At 46.4% G+C, this 24,823-nt stretch overlaps 1 protein-coding gene across 3 annotated transcripts in view; it reads right to left on the bottom strand.

Moving 5' to 3' along the window:
• TBX5 (T-box transcription factor 5) overlaps window positions 1–24,823 on the bottom strand; it is a 44,110-nt gene that overhangs the window by 5,570 nt on the left and 13,717 nt on the right. For all 3 annotated transcript variants that reach the window (XM_087423627.1, XM_014787082.2, XM_087423625.1), the window contains 2 exons: window positions 17,679–17,770; window positions 3,985–4,211 (listed from right to left, as the gene is read on the bottom strand). In XM_087423627.1, the coding sequence (XP_087279753.1) occupies window positions 3,985–4,211; window positions 17,679–17,770 (319 nt within the window). The remainder of the gene's footprint in view (window positions 1–3,984; window positions 4,212–17,678; window positions 17,771–24,823) is intronic.

The following is a 24,823-nucleotide window of genomic DNA, read 5'->3' as shown; positions in this document are numbered from 1 at the left end:
AGGAGACAGACAATGAGGGGAAGTCAGATAGTGGGGCAGGCAGGGGCCAGGGGGGAAAGCCACCCATGGAGTTATCACTTAACGGGAATCCCAAACTGGAAGGAAACCTCGGCTGATTCCTTATCACTTTACAATGGAGGCTGATGATGAATTGCCTTTTGTCCTCTCCAGGCACGCAGGACAGACAGAGCTGGGCTGGAATGTTCCTTGTCCCTGGGAGCTCCCTTTTGGGGGTGGAGGGAGGTGAGAAGGGCAGAGGTTTCTGCAAAGGTGAAAGGAGTCCTGCAGGGTGCACACCCCGTGCACCCCAGGTGCACAGACCACGGTGTGAATTTGGGGCCAGGCCACTCACTAGCTGGGTGACACTGGGCAAGCCACTTGATCTCTCTGAGCCTCAGTTTCCGCATCCGTGAAAAAGGGGTAATTCTTCACGCTGTTATCTCCAACTAGTCACTAAGTCCTGATTCCACCCACATCTCCAGCTCCTCTCCCCACACCCGGGGCTGAGCCACCATCATTTCACACCTCGGAGCCTGTAACAGCCTCTCCACAGAGCTCTGGCGTCAAGTCTAGTCCCCTCCTATCACAGAAAGTGATGGCTTCAAAACAAAACCTAATCACGTCCCTCATGGGTTTAAACCCCTCCAATGGTGGAGCGTCAGTTAGGATAAAATCTGAGGTTCTTAAAATGGCTTAGGAGGGCCAGCATTGGACTGGTCCCTGCCTTTCTCTGTAGCCTCGTCTCCCATCACTTCCCCTCGCTCTGTGCTCCAGCCACCCTGGCCTTCTGTTGACTCCCCAGCGGGGGTGGGCTCCCGTCTTCCGAGGGGCTGCACACACGCTCTTCTCTATGCCTGGACACCCACTCAGCTCCCCTCTTCTATCCAAATCCCACTCTCAGCTTCCATTCTTCCCCGACCCCCACTCAGGCTTCATATTCGTTAGCACTTCTCACAGCTCCTTTAGAGCAGTCGATCCCATTTTAATTAAACAACTATATCGTGAGTCGGATATTGTCTGACTTGCCTGCCACAAGGGCAGTATGATAGCCAACTCATGTCATGTTTATAGATCATTTATACACGCCAGGCACTGTTTTAGGTGCTTTCATCTGAAACAACATCATTTCATCTCCTAACAACCCTACAGGGTGGGTGCTGTTGTTATCCCCATTTTGCAGAAAAGGTAGTTGAGGCTCAGAAAGGTGAAGCAACTTCCCCGTGGCCACACCACTGGAAAGTGTCAGCTGCCCAACGGACCAGCCACCACCTTCAGCGTCCCCCACCAGAGGCTACCTCAAATTGATCTTGAATTCCTGCAAAGTACCCCCATGAAAGTTAACTGCTCACATAATCTACAGAGGTTCATCAGCCTTGCATTCAAAGCTCTCCCCCTGCATCCTGCGGGAATGCATTTACAAGGATGCTCCTGTAAATACTGAGCTGAAAGAAGCGCCCTGATTCTTTTTAACTTCTCCCTCCCCTTCTTTTGGTCTGGCATCAATTTAATCCACAGAGCTCCCTAATTCAAACCTGGTGAGCTCTTAATCAGCATGTTTGACCCAGTCTTGAGAGCAGACCTCTAGAGGAAGATGCAATTTTGAGACTGTAGCTGATAGGCAGAGGTAACGGAGGCAGGAGAGAGAGGTGCTTCAGGGCCCAGGCAGAGCTGTAGACCAGGCTCAGGTTCAAATTCTGCCTTCAAGAGCCACCAGCACGTGATTTTATCTTTCTGAGCCTCAGTTTCCCCATTTGTAAAGTAGGTTAATAATGGCACCTACTTAATAAGTGTTATTGAAAAGGCTTCAGTCTGGAACCGAGGCAGGGCACCCTGAAATATAATATAAAACAGGATCTCCATGCGGGGACCTGTGCTCCGTGGGACAGGCTTAACTCTCTGCTCATGCCTGAAGAGGCAGACATATCCGCAGGCATCTGATCTCCAGCCCATCCGGCAGCGGACGTGCTGGGAGTTGGGCCAGGGGGCCTGTTGGGTGATATTTTTCAGGCCTTCGAGATCCAAGAAGCTTGGATGGGCTTCAGGTAAGTCTGGAAACCTCAGTTTTACCCAGGCAGCTCCCCAGCCCCAGGCCTGGACCAATGACAAGCTCTTCCCTCCTTCAAAACCCGAGATTGGTAAATGTCAAATAGTCAAACTGTGTAACTTTCCTCACGTAACCCCAGCTCCAGAGAAAGCCACCGAAGCATCTGTTTCCATCGGTTCTTGTTAGTGAGTTTTTTTTGTTTAAGAAGCTCCAGACACCGGACACTGGACTTCCAAAGGCATCCTGTCACGTACTGAGGCACGACGGGTCACCTAAAGACCGAGATTTGGGCCTGCCAGAGCAAAATAGTGACTGCTTATTGAGTCAGCCCTGTGCTAAACACACGACAAGCATAATTTCAGGACATCGCCACATCAAGCCCGTGAGACAGGTGCCATCGTGAGCCCAAATTTACAGACTTAAAAAAATGAGGCTGGAGGCCAGCCCAGTGGTGTAATGGTTAAGTTTGGTGCACTCCACCTCAGCGGCCCGGGGTTCACGGGTTTGGATCCCAGGCATGGACCTACACCACTCATCAAGCCATGTTGTGGCAGCAACCAACATACAAAATAGAGGAAGATTGGCACAGATGTTAGCCTAGGGCCAATCTTCCTAACCAAAAAAAAAAAAAAAAAAAAAAAAAAGAAGAGGCTTAGAGACGTCAAGTAACTTGCTTCTAATCATAGAAATTTACAAATGGCAAAGGTAGGATTCATCCCAGTTGTCTGATTCTGAAGACCATGGGCAGAAGCACTAGGTTGCATGGTCCCCTCCCCCGTATCCACGTCTTCAAGCCTTCACCCAGATGAGAAGCTTTCTCTTCGTTTCCTCCTGGGACTCGCTTTCTCGAGCAATACCTGCCACTTATGCAATCACAGCTACCACTTACTGGGTGCTTACCAAGTATCAGGTGCTCTAGGGAACTTAGCACCATTTACAAAGTGGGAAACTGAGGCACAGAGAGGCTAGGACACCTGCCTGAGGTCCACCCAAGAACCTGGTGGCAGAGCTGAGACTCGAGCCTGTGTTCCCTGGCCCCACTGCCTACACTGGCCCCGCCTGTCTGCAGCTCACGCCAAGCAACCATTCTAGTAAACTGACCTCAACCACACCGTTCACGTCAACCACGTTGATTCTGGCTCAAAAAATGTGACACCAGAAATTTCCTTTTTTAATATAGCCCCTTTGGACACAGATGACTTAGGAAAAAGTCATCCATTTCTCATTTGGCAAATGGCAAATGAGAAACTACAGACTGTCTCAGACACCAGCCTAGTAGATTTAAAGAGAGAATGCAAAGGAGAAAAAAAAATCAATGGTAATTTTCTTTTTTTTTTTTGGTGTTGATCTTGATCTGGAAAGGAAAGACGAGCTCAGAATCCACCTGGGAGGAAATTCTAGCACATAAACCAAAGCCCATCCAGTAAGAAGGAGCATGGCTTGTAATACAACCACAAACGCTGGAAGCAAGCTCCCTGTCTACTAGTAGGGTGGCAAAAAACACTCCGCTTCATCCTTTTGAGGCAATACTTCCTCTTCAGCAGCTAAAAAGAAGGAGGCAGCTCTAGGTTCATGAAAAGATATCTACAACATATTCTAAAGTTAAAAAAAAATGCAAGTTGCAAAATACATACAGTATGATATCAACTGTTAAAAGTAAAAACACAACTAGTTTTATCTGCGTGTGCACGTGTGTAAATGAATAAAATATGTCTGGATATTTCAAATAAGTTTTCCCCAAAGAAGGGGCTAGAACTGGCAGGAGATACGTCAGGGTAGCCGTTAATATTACTGCTATGGTGTGAATTTCTTATAATCTCTACATATTTTTGTATTGCTTGCATTTATTTAAATAAATAAATGTAGTTATGTGTACTCCTTTTTCAAGGAAAGGAAGAGGTAGAGAAAGAGGCAAGCTGGGCAGGAGCTGTCACACTCACCTTTCCTCTTGGTGCAATGGTAAATTTGGCCGTGCTCCTGGGGCAGTGGGTATGGGTTGGGCGGGGGCAGAAGGTCCTGGGAGGAGCCGGACACGCCATTCTCACACTGGTACTGGGACCCCAAGTTGGATGAGGTGGAGAGAGCTCGAGGCTCACTGCCGAAAGGACTGTGGTTGGAGGCCACTTTTTGTCTCACTGTGCTCCTGGGAACCACAGGATATTCTTTACTGAAAGAGAAAAGATGGGAAATAACATCAATCAGCGCCCTGATACAGGTCCCCCCACTGGCTGAACCACAGGGTCACAGAATCCACCAGGAAAGTCACAGCATAAAAAATAAAGGGGTCTTTGATGAGCGAAGTGATCCAATTATACTCAAGTGCAGCATATGCCATGGACATATATATTTGGGAGCTAACTTTTCATGTCTTACACATTAGGCACACAGGTTTATGAATAGTTCTCTATGTATGCAGAAAGGTAAATGGGCCCCCCCCATTAAGAACCCCTCTCAACGATCAATAAACACACAGTGATTGGAAATATTTCAGCCTATTCTATATATCTTTGAATTCCCTAATTCAAAAGTTGGAAGAACTGAGCAGGCGTTCAGACTTAACATCTGAGTTTCCATCTTTAAAATGGGGCTGGCGTCTTTGTTTAACATTAGTCAAGAATGGTAGTTCACCACTTAGGATAGTCAGGTATGATCCTAGGTTACCCTAGTCTGGAGAGTTTGCTGCTTGTGCCTTAGAATTTCCTTTTGAGCTTCTGTACTTGTCACCACTGACATGATATTTGACTTCTCCTTGGTTTTCCCATCTGTAAAGCAGGGATAACAGAAATCCCCAGTTGAAAGAGGGCTGTTGAGAGAAGAAATGAGTTACTGCGTGTGAAAGACTGCACAGTACTTGGCACACGGTGAGTGCTCAGCAAATGGCAGCCGTCGTCATCACTGTCGTTAATACAACCGGTTTCCTTGGCAATCTATGAATTTTACTTTATGCATTTAATAATATTATTTTGAAGAGTGATCCACAGGCTTCGCCATATTGTGGCCCTAAACAGGTTAAGAATCCCTGCCCTGGAAGAAATATGTATCAGGAAATCCCAAACTTAGTCAGCTGTGATTTTTGCCGTGACCCAGAACCAACCATTCTTTAACTTATTGCATTTTTGAAACTAGGTTTTTATCCAAATAAGTTTAGCTTCACTCTAAGAAATAATATCTGTGAAATTATGGGCTTGTGGTACTAATTATAGTTCCTCTAATGCATTTAAATTAAATAAATACTTACCTATTAAAATCAAAGAGCACACCTGAAATCATCTCACGTACCAATAGCACCCTAGCTAACAAATTTTGAAGGATGCTGTGTTAACCCACGTCATCCTCTCCATGACCATATGAAGAAGGTACTGTTCTGTCCCCATTTTACTGATTAGGAAACTGAGTCCCAGGGAGATTAAGAAACTTGCCCATGGTCACAGAACTAGAAAGAGACACAACCAGAATTCTAACCCAACAGCCCCCTAATTACTTCTAGACAGACTCCTAATTACTTCTTTCAACCTCTAAAACACAATATGCTTTTAGGGGAGCAGGGGTTTGGGGCCCAAGATTCCTCTCCCACTTCTCCCACCCCTCAGGGGTGTAATGATTTCCACCCTGGGCCCCTGCCTTTGTTTGTCATGTGAAAGCACGTCAGAGTAGCCAGGCAGGGGACACAGTGTCTCTGCCAAGTTTCCATGACGCTACACACACCCTGACGACACCCAGGGGTCTCTTAGCCAAGCTTCCCCATGGCATGTGCCATCTTGGAACCACACCTGGAGCCATCCCGAGCAGCCACACCACTCAGAGTCTCCTCCTGGGGCCAGGAGGCTGAGAGGAATGAAATTAGTTTTATAGTTCTCGTTTTGCAGCTCAAGCTACGTAATGGAAAAAAAAAGAGGAAGAAAAATAATAATAATAATAAAACATTATAAAAGCTGTCAAATCTCACTGGCCATTCCATTTGAGTCTGCTTAGTTCAAGTACTGGGCTGTCAGAGTCCAATAGGAAGGAGAAATCTCTTTTAGGTTTATATTCTTAATGGGGACGGTTATTTTTTTTTAATTAAAGAAAATAACTCCCTAAAAACATTGGCTGAGGGAATTTACGAGAGAATGTATCAATGGACTCCATGGAATTCTCTATTCCAGCACTGCCAAATTGCAAAATTACTCTCTGGAAAGGCCAAATCCTGCTTTTGATTACTAACATTCACAGAAGTGGGAAAGTCATATTATCCCCCAAAACCACTTGGCCCTCACAGCTTGTTTCTCTCCAAGGAGCCTGAAACATCATCCCCACCGTCAATCATGCACATCTCTCTTGGTGCCTGAGATACAACATCCCGAAGCCCATGTGACAGGTGTCAAAATAGGGGCATGCAAGGATGAAGTGACCTCTCCATCGGGATGGGGTCATAGAGGCAAAGAAGAAAATGTCACGATCAAACAACACTGGGGTCATTTTCACTGGGCTCATGAAGGGATCAATCAAAGGAACACAGTTAGCAGCAAATACGACAAAAGTCTCTAACGTCTTTGTGATGAGAAGATCAACCATTTTTCTCTACAGCTTGAGAGCATCATCGAAGAATTCAGGGCACAACAGAATTAAAGCAAAAGTAGGGGGCCGGCCCGGTGGCGCAAGCGGTTAAGTGCGCGTGCTCTGCTGCGGCGGCCCGGGGTTTGCTGGTTTGGATCCCGGGCGTGCACCGATGCACTGCTTGTCAAGCCATGCTGTGGCGGCGTCCCACATAAGGTGGGGGAAGATGGGCACGGATGTTAGCCCAGGGCCAGTCTTCCTCAGCAAAAAGAGGAGGATTGGCAGATGTTAGCTCAGGGCTGATCTTCCTCACAAAAAAATAAATAAATAAATAAATAAGAATAAATAAATAAAGTGAAAGTGGAAAAGCCCTTGTGCGCCTGGGAAGAGGGGCAGCAATGGAGGGCTGGTTTTTCATCGTCATCATCATCACCATCCTCACCATCCTCATCCTCATCTTTCTCCTCAACAGCTGTGTTGCTTTTTTACGTGCCTCCTAATGTTCCAGCCACTGCCCTGGTTGACTTATATGCTTTCCCTCATTTGATCCTGGCAAGAACTCCATTTCATCAGTAGGATTAGATTTACTTTAGAGACAAAGAAATTGAGGCTCAGAGAGGTTAAGCGAGTTGCCCTAGATCACATAGCTAAGAAGAGGTAAAGCTAAACTTCACGCCGGGTCAGTTCCAAAACTGTTGAGCAACACAAGCATCCTTTTATAAAAAGCATCCTGGTGATAACAGAGTTGGATTTTGGCTACACCCAGCCAACATCAAGATCTACCGGTAGATCTTTCAATCCTGCTGTTTGCGGAACCTTCGTTTACTAAATGTCAAATCCCACTGCTCTCTGCTGAATCACAGCTGTACCCACATCCCTCGGACAGCTCTGCTCAGTCTGGGCTCACCCAACACCAGCCCGGGTCCCGAGTCCCTCAGCTCACCCTGGGTGTCAGAGCCCGCGGGCCAGCTTCTCCCCAGCTCGCCCCCCTCTCACATTATGTTCCACGTGAGCGAGTGCAATGAATGATGCCATTGTGGCAGGGGCTGGGTTGTAAAACATTACAAGGGAATATTGAAATCCAGGCAAACTGTATCCGCAGCCCGCCGCCAGCTAACAACGCCCCCCGAGAACGTCTTCCACTGCAGCCGACTGAATCAGCCTTTTCACGGGAGCAGGTGGCAGGGGAGCTGGTGTGCTGGGGTTTTTCTGTTGTTTTCCCCTGGCGATGCTTACTCCATTTCTGGCAGCCTTGCTCAAACAACGAAAGCAGTGCACGGGGGTGAGGCCAGGGACTGAAAAATCCCTCTTCTCGGGGAGAAAATTCCTCCCCTCGCTCGCACTTTAATCTGTGATTAAAATTTTCAAAAGGGCCCCACAATCCCACGAGAGCTTTCGCGATTTATTAACTTTCTAATACGCTTGGGGAAGTTATTCTGATCTAACACGCAGGGACACACGAGCGACCGGGGGCTGCTCACCCCGGGCGGCACTTAGCTCAGTGCAAATTAAAACTGCTCTCTGCTTCGTGTCTACAAGCGCTTTACAATCGTTTTATGACTCAGCTCACACCACACCAGCAAGCTGGAGAAGGGTATGGTGAATGCTGGCCATTCCTTCTCGCTGGGGAGAACAGAGGACACAAAGAAGTGACATAAATGTCCCATGGTCAATTCAATCAGGGCTGTATGATGTGAGGAGCACCGAGACACTCAAACACATCTCCCTCTCTGGCCCTGAGAACCCACTACTCATGGCTACTTTAGTTTGAGACCTGGGGGCTCCACTGTTAAGTCTCTGGAAAATCTAATTTCGAGGTGGTCATTTCAAGTTCAGGCTGTGTGGATGCGCCTTCCTTCAGGACTTGGCCACTGTGGCGCTGGCTAGGTTCCTCCTTTCTCCGAGCCTCAGTCTCCTGTCCATAAAATGGGAATAATATGTCTCACCACACCTTGGGGTTGTAAAATGATATGATGCATGGAAAGCTTCAGTATATATTTGGGACACATTGCTCAATAAACACCAGCTTATAAACCACACATTATTATATTTCGAAGCAGAACTTCTTACCTTGCAAGGGCTTCAAATGGTCAGCGAACCCCCCAAATATCAGCTATTTAGAGCCTGTCGGTTTTTCTAGGCAGAGGTCCCTACTTTCATCGGCTACTCAAAAGGGGTCTGTGATTCACAAAACAGTTTTGAGCAACACTCTGGAATCATGGGGAAAGTCCCGGACCAGCTGTGTGGACCATCCATGACATCTCTCTTTGCCTCAGTTTCTCCATTTGCAGAATGGGAATAACCAGACCCATGTCACAGGATATCTGCGAGCCCCCAAAGTAAAAGCCAGATGTGAAGTTACAGACAAAAAAAGGTCAACGCAAACTAAACTTTTGATGGGCTCATGGTAACAGTACATCAAATAGTGTCGCCAGGAATCTCGTACCAAACTGAAGGGCTCAAGATTTTAGTTCAGACTCATAAAATGAACAATTTTAAAAAGTTAAACCATGTCTTAGTTTTAGTAGTTTTTTTTTTTAATGATTTCAGAGATAAGGTGAGAAGGTGGAAAGAAGCATTCTGAGGCTGGGCCTTGGTCCTTCTGGAAGCTGGAAGGCCAGGGGGCCTAGGATTAAATGACCTTTCTCAAACTGCTTCCTGTCCTCAAAGGGATTGCCCTGAAGACTCCTCTGTTCTGAGGGGAATCACGTGGGGGCCCCTTGGTCATGCAGAAGTAAGTCAAGGACCTCTTAGTGACCTTCAGTTAAAGGACGACCTTGGCAAAGTCACCCAAAAGCAACCACTTCTGCAGGAATGCTAAATATTCTGTTTACTAATGAAAAAGTCTGCCTCTCCTCCTCAAAAACAAACAAACAAAATACGGAGGAATGAGTCTCTAGGAAAACAAACTTCTAATGCGAGAACATTAACTATTGGGATGGGGTAGTTGAGAGACAGGGCTCAGGGTGGGGATGGGCAGAGATGGAGAAATCTCTCTAGGGGTGTGGGTTTCAAACTTGGCTGCATACTGTAATCATTTGAGAAATTTTTCAAAAATACTGACACCTGGGACCATCCCCCAGGGCATCTGACACCATTGTTTTCAGTGCAGTCTGGACATTGGGAATTTTAAAAGCTCCACAGGACGTACTGTATGATTCCATTTATACTAAATTCTATCACAGAAAAAACTAACCTCTAGTAGAAAAAAAAGTCAGAACATAGATTGCTTCTGGGGGGAGATGGAGGCAAGAATTAACCTGGAAGGGGCATGAGGGAACTCTCTGGGGTGAGGGAATGTCCTACATTATGATAGGGGGCTGGGTTTCACAGGTATGTGCATTTGTCAAAAAGGGAATGGTGCACTTGAGATTTGTGCATTTCATTGTATGTAAATTTTACCTAAAACAAAGAATTGCGAACAAAAATTGAATTCCATGTAATGATATGCATGCTGAAGTATATTGGGGTAAAATGTACTCATGTCTGCAACTTAGTTTGAAATGCATCAAAAATATATAAGATAGATGCATGGACGCCTGGATTGGTGGATGGAGGGATGCATGTATGGATGCTTGGGTGGATGGATGGATGGATGGATACATGGATGCATGGATTGGTGGACGGATGCATGGACGCCTGGATTGGTGGATGGATGTGTGATAGAGCAAATATATAGCAAAAATATTAATTACAGAACCTAAGCAGTGGGTATATGGGTGCCCTCTGAGCAATTCTTCAATGCTTTCTATATGTCTTACATTTTTCATAAAAAAAACTTTGGGGAGCACTCCAAGTACTTCTAATGCTCAGCCAAAGTTGAGCACTGAGAAAAGGGTTCTTTTTTATAAAACAGCCCAGCATGTGGTTGCTATTTCCAAATAATAGGGTCACGCCTTTACCTGCATGTCCTTGCGCATTCTGTAGGGTCAAGGAGCTACCCAGGTGTGACCAGGGGCCCCTCCATCAGAGAACTTGTTAAAGGGCAGTTCTGACCCCTCCCTAGGGTCACTGATTCAGAACCTCTGAGAGTTGAAACCCAGAAATCTGCTTTTTTTAATAAGCCCTCCCACCCCAAAGTAACTGTGATGTTTTCCAAAAGTTTGAGAAATGCTGTTCTAACATGGATGAATGAGTGATGTGCCCACCAATACTGTCCCTGAAGAACAGGTACACTGGGGCAGGGGGTGAGGGAGGACAGGGGTGAGGATAGTGTTGCAGATGGACCAGGGGAGGGGTACTGTCCTGAGCATCCATATCCTCCATGGACAACCATGAGCCAACACGGCACCCTTGGCACCAACCTCAGTTTCACAACTTAGGCTGGCTGGGCTTGCAAACACAACCCCCCTCTTGTTTTACATAAATTCACTCTTCCCTAGGGGAAGCTGTGTGGCTAGCCAAAAGTATAGCCAGAAGCAGGGAGTTAATGCCATCTGCAGAATGTTGTCTTGGAAATCACCCCTCATTAACGGGGCATTCTGATTACTTTAACCACAAGCATGAGAATACAAGAGCGCTAAGCTTTCCGTTTGAAAAACGACCATTTGAGGTTAGGAGCTGAACATTACCTTAAAACCAGGAAGAAAGGGCTTGCGAAGGAGGGAAGGCTCCCATGGAAAGAATTTAACCTTTTAGGGGTCCCAGACCCCATGAATTCCTTGAAATGGTTTGAAATTTTTTTCTATTTATATATTGTGAGTGTTTCAGAGTCCCTTCCTTTACATGGATTTTCAAAAAGGGGTCTTAGACCCTGATTAAGAAGCCCCGCCCCAGAGGAAGGGGATGGAGGAGGTGAGTATAAGAACCACAGAGGCAGGTGAGGATGGTCGGTTTCCAATGTGGGTGTGTAGACATCCGTGGACTGAAACTGACAAAACTAACCTATCTCCTCTAACTGGGACGTCCTGGGCTCTAAGCTTTCCTATCTGCTCTCCAGTTGTGGGGCTCAAAATCCAGGCCAGCCAAACCAGAGCCTCAGGAAACCCCAGCTCCAGAGACCACATCCCCGCAGTGCCTCGGCAGCCTAGGACAAGACTGAGGAAGTAGAGGCAACCTCAGTCCTTCCATGAAGAGCTCTGAGGCCACCACAGCTCCCTGAGTGTGACATGGTCGCAATCTGCTAGCACCCAACCATGCTCCATAAATGCTGTGTATGCCGGAAAGACCGGGCACCGCTCATGGCCACTCTGTGCCACGTAAAGCAAGAAATGTCAGAGGGGGGGCCGGCCCCATGGCTTAGCGGTTAAGTGCGCGCGCTCCGCTACTGGCGGCCCGGGTTCGGATCCCGGGCGCGCACTGACGCACTGCTTCTCCAGCCATGCTGAGGCCTAGTCCCACGTGCAGCAACTAGAAGGATGTGCAACTGCGACATACAGCTATCTCCTGGGGCTTTGGGGAAAAAAAAAGAGGAGGAGGATTGGCAATAGACGTTAGCTCAGAGCAGGTCCTCCTCAGCAAAAAGAGGAGGATTAGCATGGATGTTAGCTCAGGGCTGATCTTCCTCACAAAAAAAAAAAAAAAAAAAAAGAAATGTCAGAGGGAAGCATTTTGCTGCTGCTTCTTCCTCTCCTGGGGTTTGTCTGTTGTTCCAAGAAGACAAGAGACAGCCTAATGGGGCGGGATGGGGATTCTCTCCACCCGGAAGAAACCAAGCTCCTGGCCAGGCCTCTGCACCTTAACTAGCTGTGTGACTCTGGGCAGGTCAGTCGGGCCTCTGGCTTCACGAGGACACAGATCCTGTCTCAACACCTAACACTGATTGACCCAGCGTCACTCTGGGCCAGATACGTGCCAAGTGCCTCCGCGCACGCTGGGGCAGTGTTGAAACATGTGGGCACAGTCTTTGACTCTCCTTCTATCTAGAGGAGGGATCCCTGCCCCTCTCCTTGAATCTGGGCCCGCCTTAGTCAGTCCTGTCAACCAGTCAAATGCAGCAGAAGAGACACTATATGCTTCCAAGGCATGGTAATCAAAGGCCCTGTGGCTTCTGCCTGGTTCTCTTAGGCGCAGCCAACCAGCCATGGAAGGAGTCGGGCTCCCCCAAGTCCGCCATGCTGGACAGGTGTGTGTACACGCTCTAGTGGACAGCCTTGCTGAGGTCCCAACTGAAGGCCAGCATCAACTGTGGGTCATGGGAGTGAACCACCTGGGGCATCAGCCTCGTCATGCCTTCAATACCTGCAGTCCCAGCCAACACTTGACTGCAAGCAAGAACTGCCCAGGTAAGTCCTTTCCAAACTCCCGACCCCCAAAATCATGAACAAAACAAAAGCATTTCCCTGCCACTGCTTGCTTTGTGTTGCCCACGGTGGCGATGTGCAGTGCCTGGTCTGTTCATAAGGAGTATTTATGGAGCATGACTGCGGGGTGCAGATTGCACCTGGACGAAATCTGGGGGACTCTGATGGCCTCAGAGCTCTTTCTGGAAGGATGGAGGTTGCCTGTACTTCCTCTCCCCTTCAGTGAGCCGTGGATGCACTGGAGGGAAAGAGGTCTCAGGAGCTTTGGCTGTGCTGGACTTAGAGTCACACACAGAGAACAGATGGCACAGCTTGGAGCCCAGGACTTCCCAGCCAATCCAAGGGAACTTCAGGAATAATTTGTTAGGTAGCAATAGTAATCAGGACACACCCATTGACTCATCTCACCTATGAAACAGCCCTGGAGGTAGGTTCTATAATTATCTCCCACTTTACAGATGAGGAAAAAGAGGCTGAGTGGAGTAGGGGAGCCCTGGAGCTACTCAGTTTGGGAGCCTGGACCCCAACTCCAGAGCCTGCTTTTCCATCAGTGGGCCTGCTCCTCTGTCTGTTGACTCATCTTTGCATGCCAAGGGCCTGGCATAGAGCAAGTACTTAATAAACGTGTGTAAGCTAAATAAGAAATCAACAGATCAAAAACTGAATAAATAAATAAGTCTCCGGGCCTCAGTTTCCTCTTCTGCAAAAGGGGAAAGGTTGGACCAGATACCGTCTCCTGGGGTCCCTTCTATCTCTAGAATCCCATGCTTCTAGTGCCGGCTCTCCTCACAGTGTCGCCCTGTCACAGCGCCACTCCAGCTGTCTTTCAGACATCTTCAGAAAATGACTCCTACTCTAGACCCCAAGACTTCTAGACTGCTGAACACTTCTTCCCTGATCTAACCCAGAAAACTCTTCTTCCCAATAGATTGAAATCCCCTTCTTCGTACAAGCCCAGCTCCCATCCTCTCCAGAAAGGTGTCCCCCATCCCTCATCTCCCTCACCTCTCCATCTCCACTGGCCCTGGCATCTCTGACCCCTAGGAAGTTCACAACTTGTCTGAACACACCTTAAGATTAAAGCAAAGTTCAAAGGAAGGAATGTTCTAAGAAAAACCAGGGCCCACATCATTTCAAACCCACACCTTTCTTATTAGCATGGGCATTTAGTGTATTTCCCAAATTTCTGTCATTTGCATATCACCTTGACAATGTTTGAAAAATCTTGATACCAGCTCTACTGCTATTTAGTTAATATTTTTCCTTAAATAATAAGGCTTAACTCTTTTTCCTTCCTCCCTCCCTCCCTTCCTTCCTTCCTTAGAACTTAATCTCATTCTAAGCAATAACATCTACGAAATCAGTCTGATGTGCCTGTGTGTCTGTGCCTCCTCTAACGTCATCTCATTTGTCACCAGAGTAGGGGCACTGCAATTTGGGAAATATTGGTTCTTAGGATAAGATGCTTTTTTAAGCCACAGATTAACCTTTCAAAATAACCTTGGCACATATTTTAATCAGTCTGCTGGAGACAAGATTTTCAAATGATTTTATGTTCCTCTTTGTGCTTTTCCATAGCTCTACCATACTTATAATAAGCAGTCATTGCTTCTGTAACTAGAAACCATAAATGAATGCCGGAAAATAACGAAGACACCATCTGATTTGCCAAACACGGAGAGTTGGGTGAAGAGAGACAGTGAGGTGAGAGCCCAGACATTTGCCAAGCTAATCCACAAGTTATTTATGTGGGATAACTGCGAGTTAATGCTCGAGCCCCCCATCACCCCACCCCTCTCCCTTCTTCCAACTGTTGGAATTAGAGGAAATTGCATCCCTCCTGCTTTTCTCTCTGAGCCAGCTGTCACCGGGTGTGCAGGGGACAGGAAACATGATTACAAGATTAACAGCGAGCCTGCTGTTCCAGCCTGGCTGTTATCACGCCAACTCCAGAGAGCCATCTTCCCCACTTGTCACTACCTATTGCAACCTGGGAGTTGGGGCCACAGCCCAGAATAAATTCTGAGCAAGGGCACCACTGGGAATAATGAGATTTCCTCCAAATAAGATACATTTTATTGAGGAGGGACTAGGAACCAAGCGCTCTACAGGCATTTTCTCATATAATTCTTACAAGAACCCTAGAAAGTGGAGGCTCTATTGATACCCATTTTACAGATGAGGACATTGAGACTTCACGGGGTTTAAACCCCTTGCCCAAAGTCACGTGCTGATACATGCGGAGCAAGGATTGAACCCAGGTTTGTCTGAGTCCAAAGCCTTCTGTTGGAGCCACTCTGCTTCACGCCCTCCCCCGCCCAGGGGCCACCTCCAGAGAACTGGGCAGATGGCCCTGTCCACACTCCCAAGGTCAGTGGTTAGTTCAGCCCTCTGGCTCCCCAGCACTACTTGTGACATGGCCACAAAGACATGTGGCTCTTAGGCTGAGAGTGTTGATCCAACAGGTCAATTACTGAGTGCCTACTGGTTACCAGCCAACCTTTCCTGCCTTCCATCTGCAAGTTCCTACCCAGGAAGGACACCTAGTCAAACCCTTGGGCAATCTGTAACAAGCAGTGGGTGGTTAGGATAGCCAATTCAGACCAAAGTAGGGTCATCTGCCTACATATCTAACCAGCTGTGCAGCTTAGAGCTATAGGAGGCTCCATGGGATCAGTGACAGCTGAGGTCTCAAACACCTGCACTTCCCCACCTGTCTCTCCCGCGATGTCTATCATCTGTCCAGCCAGCTTCCAAAGCGCAGGGCCCTGGCTTGATACAGGAAGCAGTGAGGGGTCCCGGGAATACACATACCCCAACTACACAGTCCAAGGGAAGCTTCTTGGAGGAAGGAATAGCTACAAGAAGACCTTAGTGGTGGGCAGGAAGGAGGAAGGGAGAAAGGCAGACAAATATGTTTTTCAAAGGTCCAACAGTCACGGAAAGAATCCAGGTTTGGAGCATCTCCTTCAGCATGATTGAAACAGAGAGGGGGCAGGGGTGAGGGGCAAAGCCAAGGGTAGTGGCCAGGCCAGATGGGAAGGGCGTGGTCAACCACGAGAAGGAGTCTGGGCCTTACGCAGAGGGCAACAGGAGGCCTGGGAGTGTTCTAGACTGTGGAATAACCTTGTGTGAATTTGTGTTTTACAAAGATGTCTTTGGCAGCTGCCTGGAGAATGTCCTGGAGGAGAACAGAACTGAAGTCAGGTCTAAATAAGTTAGGAGGCGGCAGGAGGCGAGGATGGTGGTGGCTGGAACAGGCAGCATGGAAAAGGAAAGAATTCTGAGATATGTTAAGAAGGCAGAATCAGCAGGACTCGGTGACGGGTTAAGTTTGGGGGGGGTGATGCGCAAAACCTCAAATCCATTATCCCATCTGCTCTTGACCTTGTGGGAAGGAGGGAGGAAGCGGGGATGAGAAAAACCCTTCAGTTGCAGGCTAGAACAGCGTGGCTTCCAGTCAGTCCCTACCTGCACAGCCTGGACCTTACCTGCACGAGGCCTGAGACGAGACTCTGTCTGCCAATGGCTAAGCTGCTCTAATGACACATAACCATCAGAATTGGATGGGAGTTCGAAAACTGTAGAAATAAAAATTGGCACTCTGAGCCTAGGGCCGCAAACAGTTTGACCCCTCAGCTTTATGTAATATCTGTTGTCAGCTTTTCCACTGACCATAGACTAAATCCAACTCCAATTTCAAAATGTAGATGCTGAAAGCCAAATTTTTTAAAAATAATAATATAAAAACTTGGTTATTTTAGCCACAAAAAGCATCTTGCTAATCCACGATCATGAAGGAAACCAACCATGAATGCAGGAATGCATACGAGTGTGGTGTACACCTGACGATACGGCATATTTATTTTTAAAAAGCATGCAAAATTAGATCTTGTAAGCCTGCTATCTAAAAACAATTTCCATGGCATGTGTTTCTGCATCCAATGTTAAAACCACAAAGGCCCAGCTTTTTTCTCTTTCTGGGGTCTCTTGTCTTCCTTTGAATGAGTATGTCTGTCTATCTGTCTGACTCTCCCTTTTCGTGTCTTCCAGAAAGGATAACGAAAAGCCTCCTCAATGACCTCATTTTATTTTGAAACATTAAACCCACCAAAAAAGAGAAGGAAAAAAAAAACTCTTGGTCAAAGGGATCAAGATGTATTTCTAATTTTCTCGCCATCTGGTAAGTTATTTTGGAAGCATATCAAGAGGTAGAGAGAATTTTTGACAAAATTGGCAATGCTCGCACAATCCTTTCAGATCAGACCAAATTCCCCTTATGTACATTTGCTACAGCCCCCTGTATTCATCATATCAACAACTGTGACCACAGGATATGTCAAAATACCGAGCAATTTTTATCACCAGCTTCCAATCCTCCCGTGCCTAAGACCACCACATGGTGTCAAGTCGGTCTCTGCTTCACCCCCAGGAAACCGAGTCATTTAACTTCCCTTTCATTTACCAAGAGCTGTTGCCAAAAAGAAAATCATTCATCTGCCATGACTTATGGGAAGAGAGAGAGACAGGGAGAGAGACAGCAAAGAAAGAGGAGAAAGTTGTAATTTTTGTTCCCTAGGCAGATGGGGAATGCCTAATTCCCTCGGACTTTCTCCCCCCAGAAGACACACTTTCCAGGTCGCCTGGTAGAGTCAACCACATGTGAGAGTTATCAGAAGGGAAGACTGAAGGAGGCTCATTCTTCTTTCTCTCGATGGCTAACAGGGTCCCATTCCCCATGCCTGGTCTTCTGTGGGCAGGAAGGCCGGCGGAGGGAGACACTACATTGCTACTGGCTCACCTGGGTTTCTGGTGGGTGTGTGGAGAAGAGGAACCCAAGGAATCCACTGTCTCACCTTTGCATTCTTGACATCCTGTGCAGCTCCATGTCATCGCTGCCCCGGAATCCTTTGGCAAAGGGATTATTCTCAATCTTTAATTGGGTGATCTGAAGGAAGGAGAGCGAAAGAGAGAGCTGGGTTTCACTTGATTGCTTCAAGACGACCTTGGGACATGAGCTAATAAGTGTCATGGAAACACAGCTTCTGGCAACCAAAAGAAGCAAATTAAGCCAGTAACGTCAACAGGACCCACCACTTCATTTGCGAGAAGGCTTTGAAAAATATCCTAGATCAGACTGCTTTTAAAAGGGGAAAAAACCTGGTTTTGGTTTGCCCATTAATTGGAGTCATACTCTGCATCACTCAGGCTGGGTTGTTTTTTTCTTTAATTTTAGCATATTGCGTTTCAAACACAATCTAGGCCTCAACACTTGGTCCTCCTCTCCCTTTTGGAAAGCTGTGCATGTTGACATGGTGTCACACATCTTGCCATGTGGCAATCTCCATTTGGAAGAACTTGATGATTCCTTTCAAAATCCCACTCTGCTTCATTTCGTGTTCATTTCATAGCTTCACAGATAGAGTTTGCTAGCTTGGGGGAAAATGATGTCTAATTAAATAAACACCAACATATAGAATTATAACATCCACGATAGCTATTGAACAGCTCCAAACCTCTTTCATTTTCTAGGCAAGGAAGAGAAAGACCTCTTCTTGGAAATTTTTGTTGCAATGTACAAAACTTAGTAATAGAACAGGGTCTTTGCTTCGAGGCCCAGAATTTTCATGTAAACCATCAACACAAATCTATTCGCACGAGTGTACAGTATCAGATCCACGTGAAAGGGTGCATCCATATGGAGCTGCTAGAAGTATTTCCTAAAAACCGTGTGTGAAGTGAATTTTTTTATATCAAACCAGTTTATAGACATCAGGGCAGCATTACTCAAAGTTCAGTCTTTCGAGGTTCACCTTCACCATCATTATCGTGTCCATGTAGCACCTGTATGCTGGTCCGCTTAATATTTTTATTTAAATCAAACCACTTTTTATTTAAATTTATTTTATAAAAAGTATTATGGGGGGGCTGACCCGGTGGCGCAAGCGGTTAAGTGTGCGCACTCCGCTGCAGCGGCCCGGGGTTCGCCGGTTCGGATCCCGGGCGTGCACCAATGCACTGCTTGGCAAGCCATGCTGTGGCGGCGTCCCATATAAAGTGGAGGAAGATGGACACCGACGTTCGCCCAGGGCCAGTCTTCCTCAGCAAAAAAAGAGGAAGATTGGCAGATGTTAGCACAGGGCTGATCTCCTCACAAAAAAAAAAAAAAAAAAAAAAAAAAAAAAGCGTATTATAGGGGCTGGCCTGGTGGCATAGTGGTTAAGTTTGCGCACTCTGTTTCAGCAGCCCAGGGTTCGCAGGTTTGGATTCCTGGCTCGGACCTACACACCACTCATCAAGCCATGCTGTGGCAGCATCCCATATACCAAGTAGAGGAAGACTGGCACAGATGTTAGCTCAGGGACAATGTTCCTCAGAAAAAAGAAGAGGGTTGGCAACAGATGTTAGCTCAGGACCAATCTTCCTCATCACAAAAAAAAAAAAAGTTTGACATCACTTCTCTATATGTCAAAACAGAATCACTTGGTATTCAATAAAAATGTACTGTTACATCAGATTCTCTCTACTGGTACCCACAGAAAGCTCTAAACTCAAGGCCTGCCCTCTCTCTATTGCAAGAGGAAATAAGACACTTTGAGAGAAGTATTTAACACAAACTGCTACCTAACTAAGACTCTCCCTGACAGATGAATAGAAAGATCACCAAAACGAGATCAATTTTCTCTCTGTGACTCCATTACATTCAAGTACCCACAAAAACCATCTCACCTACCCCCAGTAGTAGAGTCACATACTTTGAGAAATGAGTAGTTTCTTTGAGAAACTCGGAGGAATTAATGAATGCACCCATACTTTGTCCATTTGGGGGCAGGCATTCTGGTATGTTCTGTTTTCTGGAAGAGACGGCCGTATCAGGTTTCCTTCTAACCCCAAGACTCTATCAATACATATGTATATGTGTGTGTATTCACAATAAAAATACATGTGAAATTAACATTTTAAAATATGTTATATGATTCCAAACACATGAAATTTTGGAAAAGGCAAATCTATGGAGACAGTAAAAGATCAGTGGTTGCCAGGGGTTGGGGGAGAGAGAGGGATGCATAGGTAGAGCACAGAGGATTTTTAGGGCAGTGAAACTATTCTGCATGACACTACAATGACAGATATATGTCTGTTATTATACATTTGTCCCAACTCATTAAATCAAACCCCAAGAGTGAACCCGAATATAAAATATGGACTCTGGGTGATAATGACATGTCAATGTAGGTTCATGGATTAGAAAAAGTGTACCACTCTCGTGGGGGATATTGATAATGGGGGAGGCAGGGGAGGAGGGGCAGAGGGTATATAGGGACTCTCTGTACGTTCCACTCAACTTTGCTGTGAACCTAAAACTGCTCTAAAGAATAAAATCTATTTTAAAACTTTTTAAATAGTTATTTATGTATAAACACATTCCCTCGTCCTTTTTTTTTTTTTTTTTGGTGAGGAAGATTAGCCCTGAGCTAACATCCACTGCCAATCCTCCTCGTTTTGCTGAGGAAGATGGGCCCTGGGCTAACAACCGTGCCCATCGTCCTCTATTTTACATGTGGGATGGCTGCCACAGCATGGCTTGATAAGTGGTGCATAGGTCTGCATCCGGGATCTGAACCCGTGAACCCTGGGCTGCTGAAGTGGAATGCACACACTTAACCACTATACCACCGGGCCAGCCCCATCCTTCATTTTTCTAACTGTATCCATTCCTGCAACTTTCTGATTTTGACTTGACTCTTCAGAATGAATAGAAAAACCTATAAAATCCCTTTGGAAAACAGTCTTTAAAGTGTGCATGCCTGAATCCAATTCATTTTAAGTCCAGAAGTCTGTCACCTAAGGGGGCTTTCTTTCCCACCCAGGTTTTGTCACAATAAAACGAAACCCAATTGACCATAAGTTATTTTTTTAAAAAGGAGGGATTCTCAAAAAGTTAAGTAAAAATCAGATAATTTAAAAAGGAACGGAGGGAATCCTTGCCTCAGTCCCTACACCCCACCCCCAACCTCAGTCACTGAAGCCAGCCCCTGAAAGAATTGAAGACAATGAGCGTGTGGCATCAGGGCTGAATTAATGCCTGGTCCATGACGTCACTGCTCCACCAAGAGCGCAGGACCCGAGAAAAAAAAGAAAAGGGTGGGTTTTGGTATTTTATCAGCAAAAACCTTTTGCTCGAATCCATTCTTTGCACCTCAAACAGGTTTACTACAACCTAATTCTTTGCTTATCATTGTGGCTTTGAAAAATACGATCGCACAGGATAAGCACAACTTGCTATGTATACACTTAAGTGCGTTGAGCTTACCTAGCTCAACTGGCTGTGTAGACTGAGCATAGATGCCCATAGGAGATGAGAATTACCCTTGAGAAATGGTATCACACAAGCTTAGCTGCAGGTGAAAATGTCCATCGTATTTGGTATATGTCCCCTCACATACTATAACCCTGTCTATGACGTTCCCTTCTAATATGCTGCATGTCAGCCAGCCCATTCACAGGCTCACTAACTGATACACTTGCACGTCTGAGTTCTACCAAAAGGCTCGACTGAAACTGATTTCCATTTGTCATACAAATGTATTCCCTCCAAAATCCGCATAAAACCGGATATCCGGGGGAGGGTGGAGGTGGGGGAAAAACAAATATAAATGCCAGCTCCAACCAGGGAGACAGAGGTTGTAAAAATTAATGAGAATAATTGTTGTGAATTCTTGCTTTTGAAAAAAAAAAAACAAAAAACCTCACGAGGGCCAAAAATCTTAATTATGTCTCTCTATTAGGGGTTCATTTCCTGGTCCCAACCAGAGAGCTCGTACCTCATAAATACAGGCTCCTTACACAATGATTTAAGCAGGAGGAAAATGCCTTTTAATGGCAAAGTAAGTTAATATCGGGGGATAGACATGCTTGCATACACAGCCATTGTTGCAAGAGCAGGGAAATGAAATGCCCACATGACCTTTTTTTTAACACCTAAATATTTCTAGGATTGCTCTGGGAGCTGCTGACAACCGCAGTGAAAACCTTACAAAAACGTGTTTCACAGAGTGAATGTCGCTGGGGAAGATTCGAGTTTTTAAATATCTTTTTCAAGCTGTCAACCATCTGGGGAAATAACTCTCAAATCCAGCTTGGGATCACAGCTGGGCTGAGGAAATATGTCGTGTTATTAGGAGCCCTCTGGTATACAGGCGTGTGACTGCAGCGTAAATGAACTCTGCCACATACCTGCCTCCACCTGGTACCTGCAGCCAAGGGGAGAGAGATCATTCTGAAGGCACTTAGCCCTTTTGACCAAAAATTGGTAGCTCGTATTTTCCCAAATTGTCCTGGCAATTTAATACACGGATTTGCTTTCTTTCCCTGCCCGTTTATCCAAACCATAAGGCTGGGCAAACAGTCCTTAAATTGACGCCATGATCAGGGAATGAATTAAACTAAACCACAAAGACTAACATTTGTCATTATTTTGCAACCACGGTAATACGAACTTATTTAAAATCTCAGTCTTTCGGATTCTAAAATAGTCAGGGCAGGCAAAGAGTTTTCCAGAGCCTGCGTTTTGGATGGAGGTGCCCTGTTAATAAACGGATCCCTTAAGTAGTCAATCAGTGGAATCATCATTAACGCTCTGTGCTTGCTCTGTGCCGGCCTCTGTGCTACGCACTTTCCCAGGATTATCTCATTTAGCCCTCATCATGATAACAACAAATCGTTCTCTTAGTATCCCCATTTTGCAGATGGGGAAAACTGAGTTAAGTCACTCGCCCAAGTCAAATGGAATTGAACCCCAGCAGTCTGCCTCCAGACTCTCCGTGTCACCCTACGTGATGGTGAGTAAGAGCCCAGGTGGCTTCCACCCCTGAAGTTAGGCGTCTCAACACTTGGTCCAGGTGGGACAATAAAGTAACAAGACAGAGTCCACAAATCACACTCAGCCTGGTCTGCGTAGTTAAATCACACATCATATATCCATGCGGGGAATGTCAGCGGGGACCCTAGACTTGACTAGAAAAGTGTACTGCTTGGGACTCACTCCTGACAAACAAAATGGGTGTCTTTGGTGGTCTACAACTAAAAAGGGGAGAAAATATAATATGGGAGAGAGTGACCAAAAGTTGTCTCCTATGAAATCCCTCTTCTGGATAGCAGGCTGGCTAAAAAGACCTTCAGGTACAGCTCAGCTGGGCTGCCTGGCCCAACCAATAAAGAAAAAAGCAATTCCTGGGCGTGAACCCTTTGCGTGGTCACCAAATACCTGTAGATCCAAATGCGTATTTGGAGACGCACGTTTTTAGACACACGAGCATTCAGACGCACGATCTCCTAGATCCTGCTCAAAACCCACACGTACACACCCCATTGGACAGACACTCCTTCATGCACGTAGATCACTAAATATATTCATTGGGAAAGACATCGTTTAAAAAAATGTAAGGATTTTGGGGGGTGTTGGGTATTTTCACACATGGTCGTGGCGATAGTTTCGCGGAGACATAAGTCAAACTTATAAAATTGTATATTTCAAATATTGCAGTTTATGGTCTATGCCTCAATAAAGCTATAAACAAAGAGACAGAATGTGCGTTCCCCCAGCTCCACCCACGCCTGATGGACTCTAAGACCACAACTACATGGAGCTTAGGAATTACCCCCAAAGGACCTGAGCACCCACATCTTTCTTTAGCAGGTCACTTTCAGGTGTCTAGCACTTCCTATCCTTTCTGGATGAACCTGGGCTTTCGCGGCAAAAAAAAAAAAAAAAAGATCCCACATATTTTTGGAGGCTCTGTCAGGTCTGGGAGCCTCTAAGCATATATATGGGACACTGAGCATCCTTGCTGCTATTTTTTCCAGTTTTTTCCCTGTGACTGTCACCACAAAGTTAAACACAGGTTTACAGCAGCCATAGAGGAAACAGGTTTCTAGCAGCCAGACTCAAATTAGCCTGAAAGTTTTGCAACCTTCAAAGCATTTGACCTGAATGTTTCTGCTCTTATTGGTTCAACAAGTGGGGGGAACTCAGAAAAATCCTTCTGCCCCTTTACAGAGTAACGGCATTTTACAAGGATTGAGCTCTCTTCTGGAGGGAAGCTCTCTCAAGACCTGGGTTCCCAGACAGGCCTTGTGACCTGGAAGGGACCATCCATCACAGCTTGGCCCGGTCACTGACAATCTGAATTTGGAGATTACTCACAGCCCTGGCTTCACCGGCAGGATTATCTGACCCCCAGCGTGTACTGGAATGACCTTCATCGGGTGATTGGAGCCTTTAGGGTGCTAAACCCACCTCTCACCCCACCCTGGCCCCTCCTGCCTGACTCCACAGCCTCTGTAACTTTCCCCAATGCCCTTATCTTGCAGGTGGGGATAGGGGCTGGGGAGGGGGAGAGGCGTCACCATCCCCACGTCCATCTCTGTAAGTTGTCCACCTGACCCACCCTCACTGATCCCATACGGAACCCCCTAAGTCCCCCCAACGACAGCCTTCTAACCCCAAAGCATTCCTTAATTCTCCTAACAGTCTACAACCTCACAGCGGCAGTGGCCCCTCCCCAGCCCCTATATCTTGCCTTTCCAGACTCCGGATCTTTTCACAACAAGGCTTAGGAATCATTAAATCCTGCACCCACCCCCCAAATAAAATGAATCCACACACCCTCAAGTTTCTAAAGAACGGAAGTGAACCATGACAAGTCAAGACAAGCCCTTTATCCTGAGGACAAATAGATAATACTCCCCAAACTTGGGGTTGTGGGGAGCTCTGTTCCAGTATCAATGTCAAGCTTAGAAATGCCCAAATTAGAGCTTGGATTTTGAACAGCGTGCGGCCTGACCCACGATTGCTGATGCAATTGATCTGCACCATCTCACTTCTGCACCACACTGCAGTTACTTCTCCTGAACAACGCACTGGCTGTGTGCACGTCTCTCCTCACCAAGCTGTGGTTTTACAGGATCTTATCCAAGTCCTGGGAGTGACGGTCCAGGC

Source organism: Ceratotherium simum, chromosome 35 (genome assembly GCF_057802395.1).
Source record: "Ceratotherium simum simum isolate JZ-2026a chromosome 35, ASM5780239v1, whole genome shotgun sequence".
Lineage (NCBI taxonomy): Eukaryota > Metazoa > Chordata > Mammalia > Perissodactyla > Rhinocerotidae > Ceratotherium > Ceratotherium simum.
Note: the sequence above shows the minus strand (reverse complement) of the source record. Positions and strands in the feature narration are given on the sequence as shown.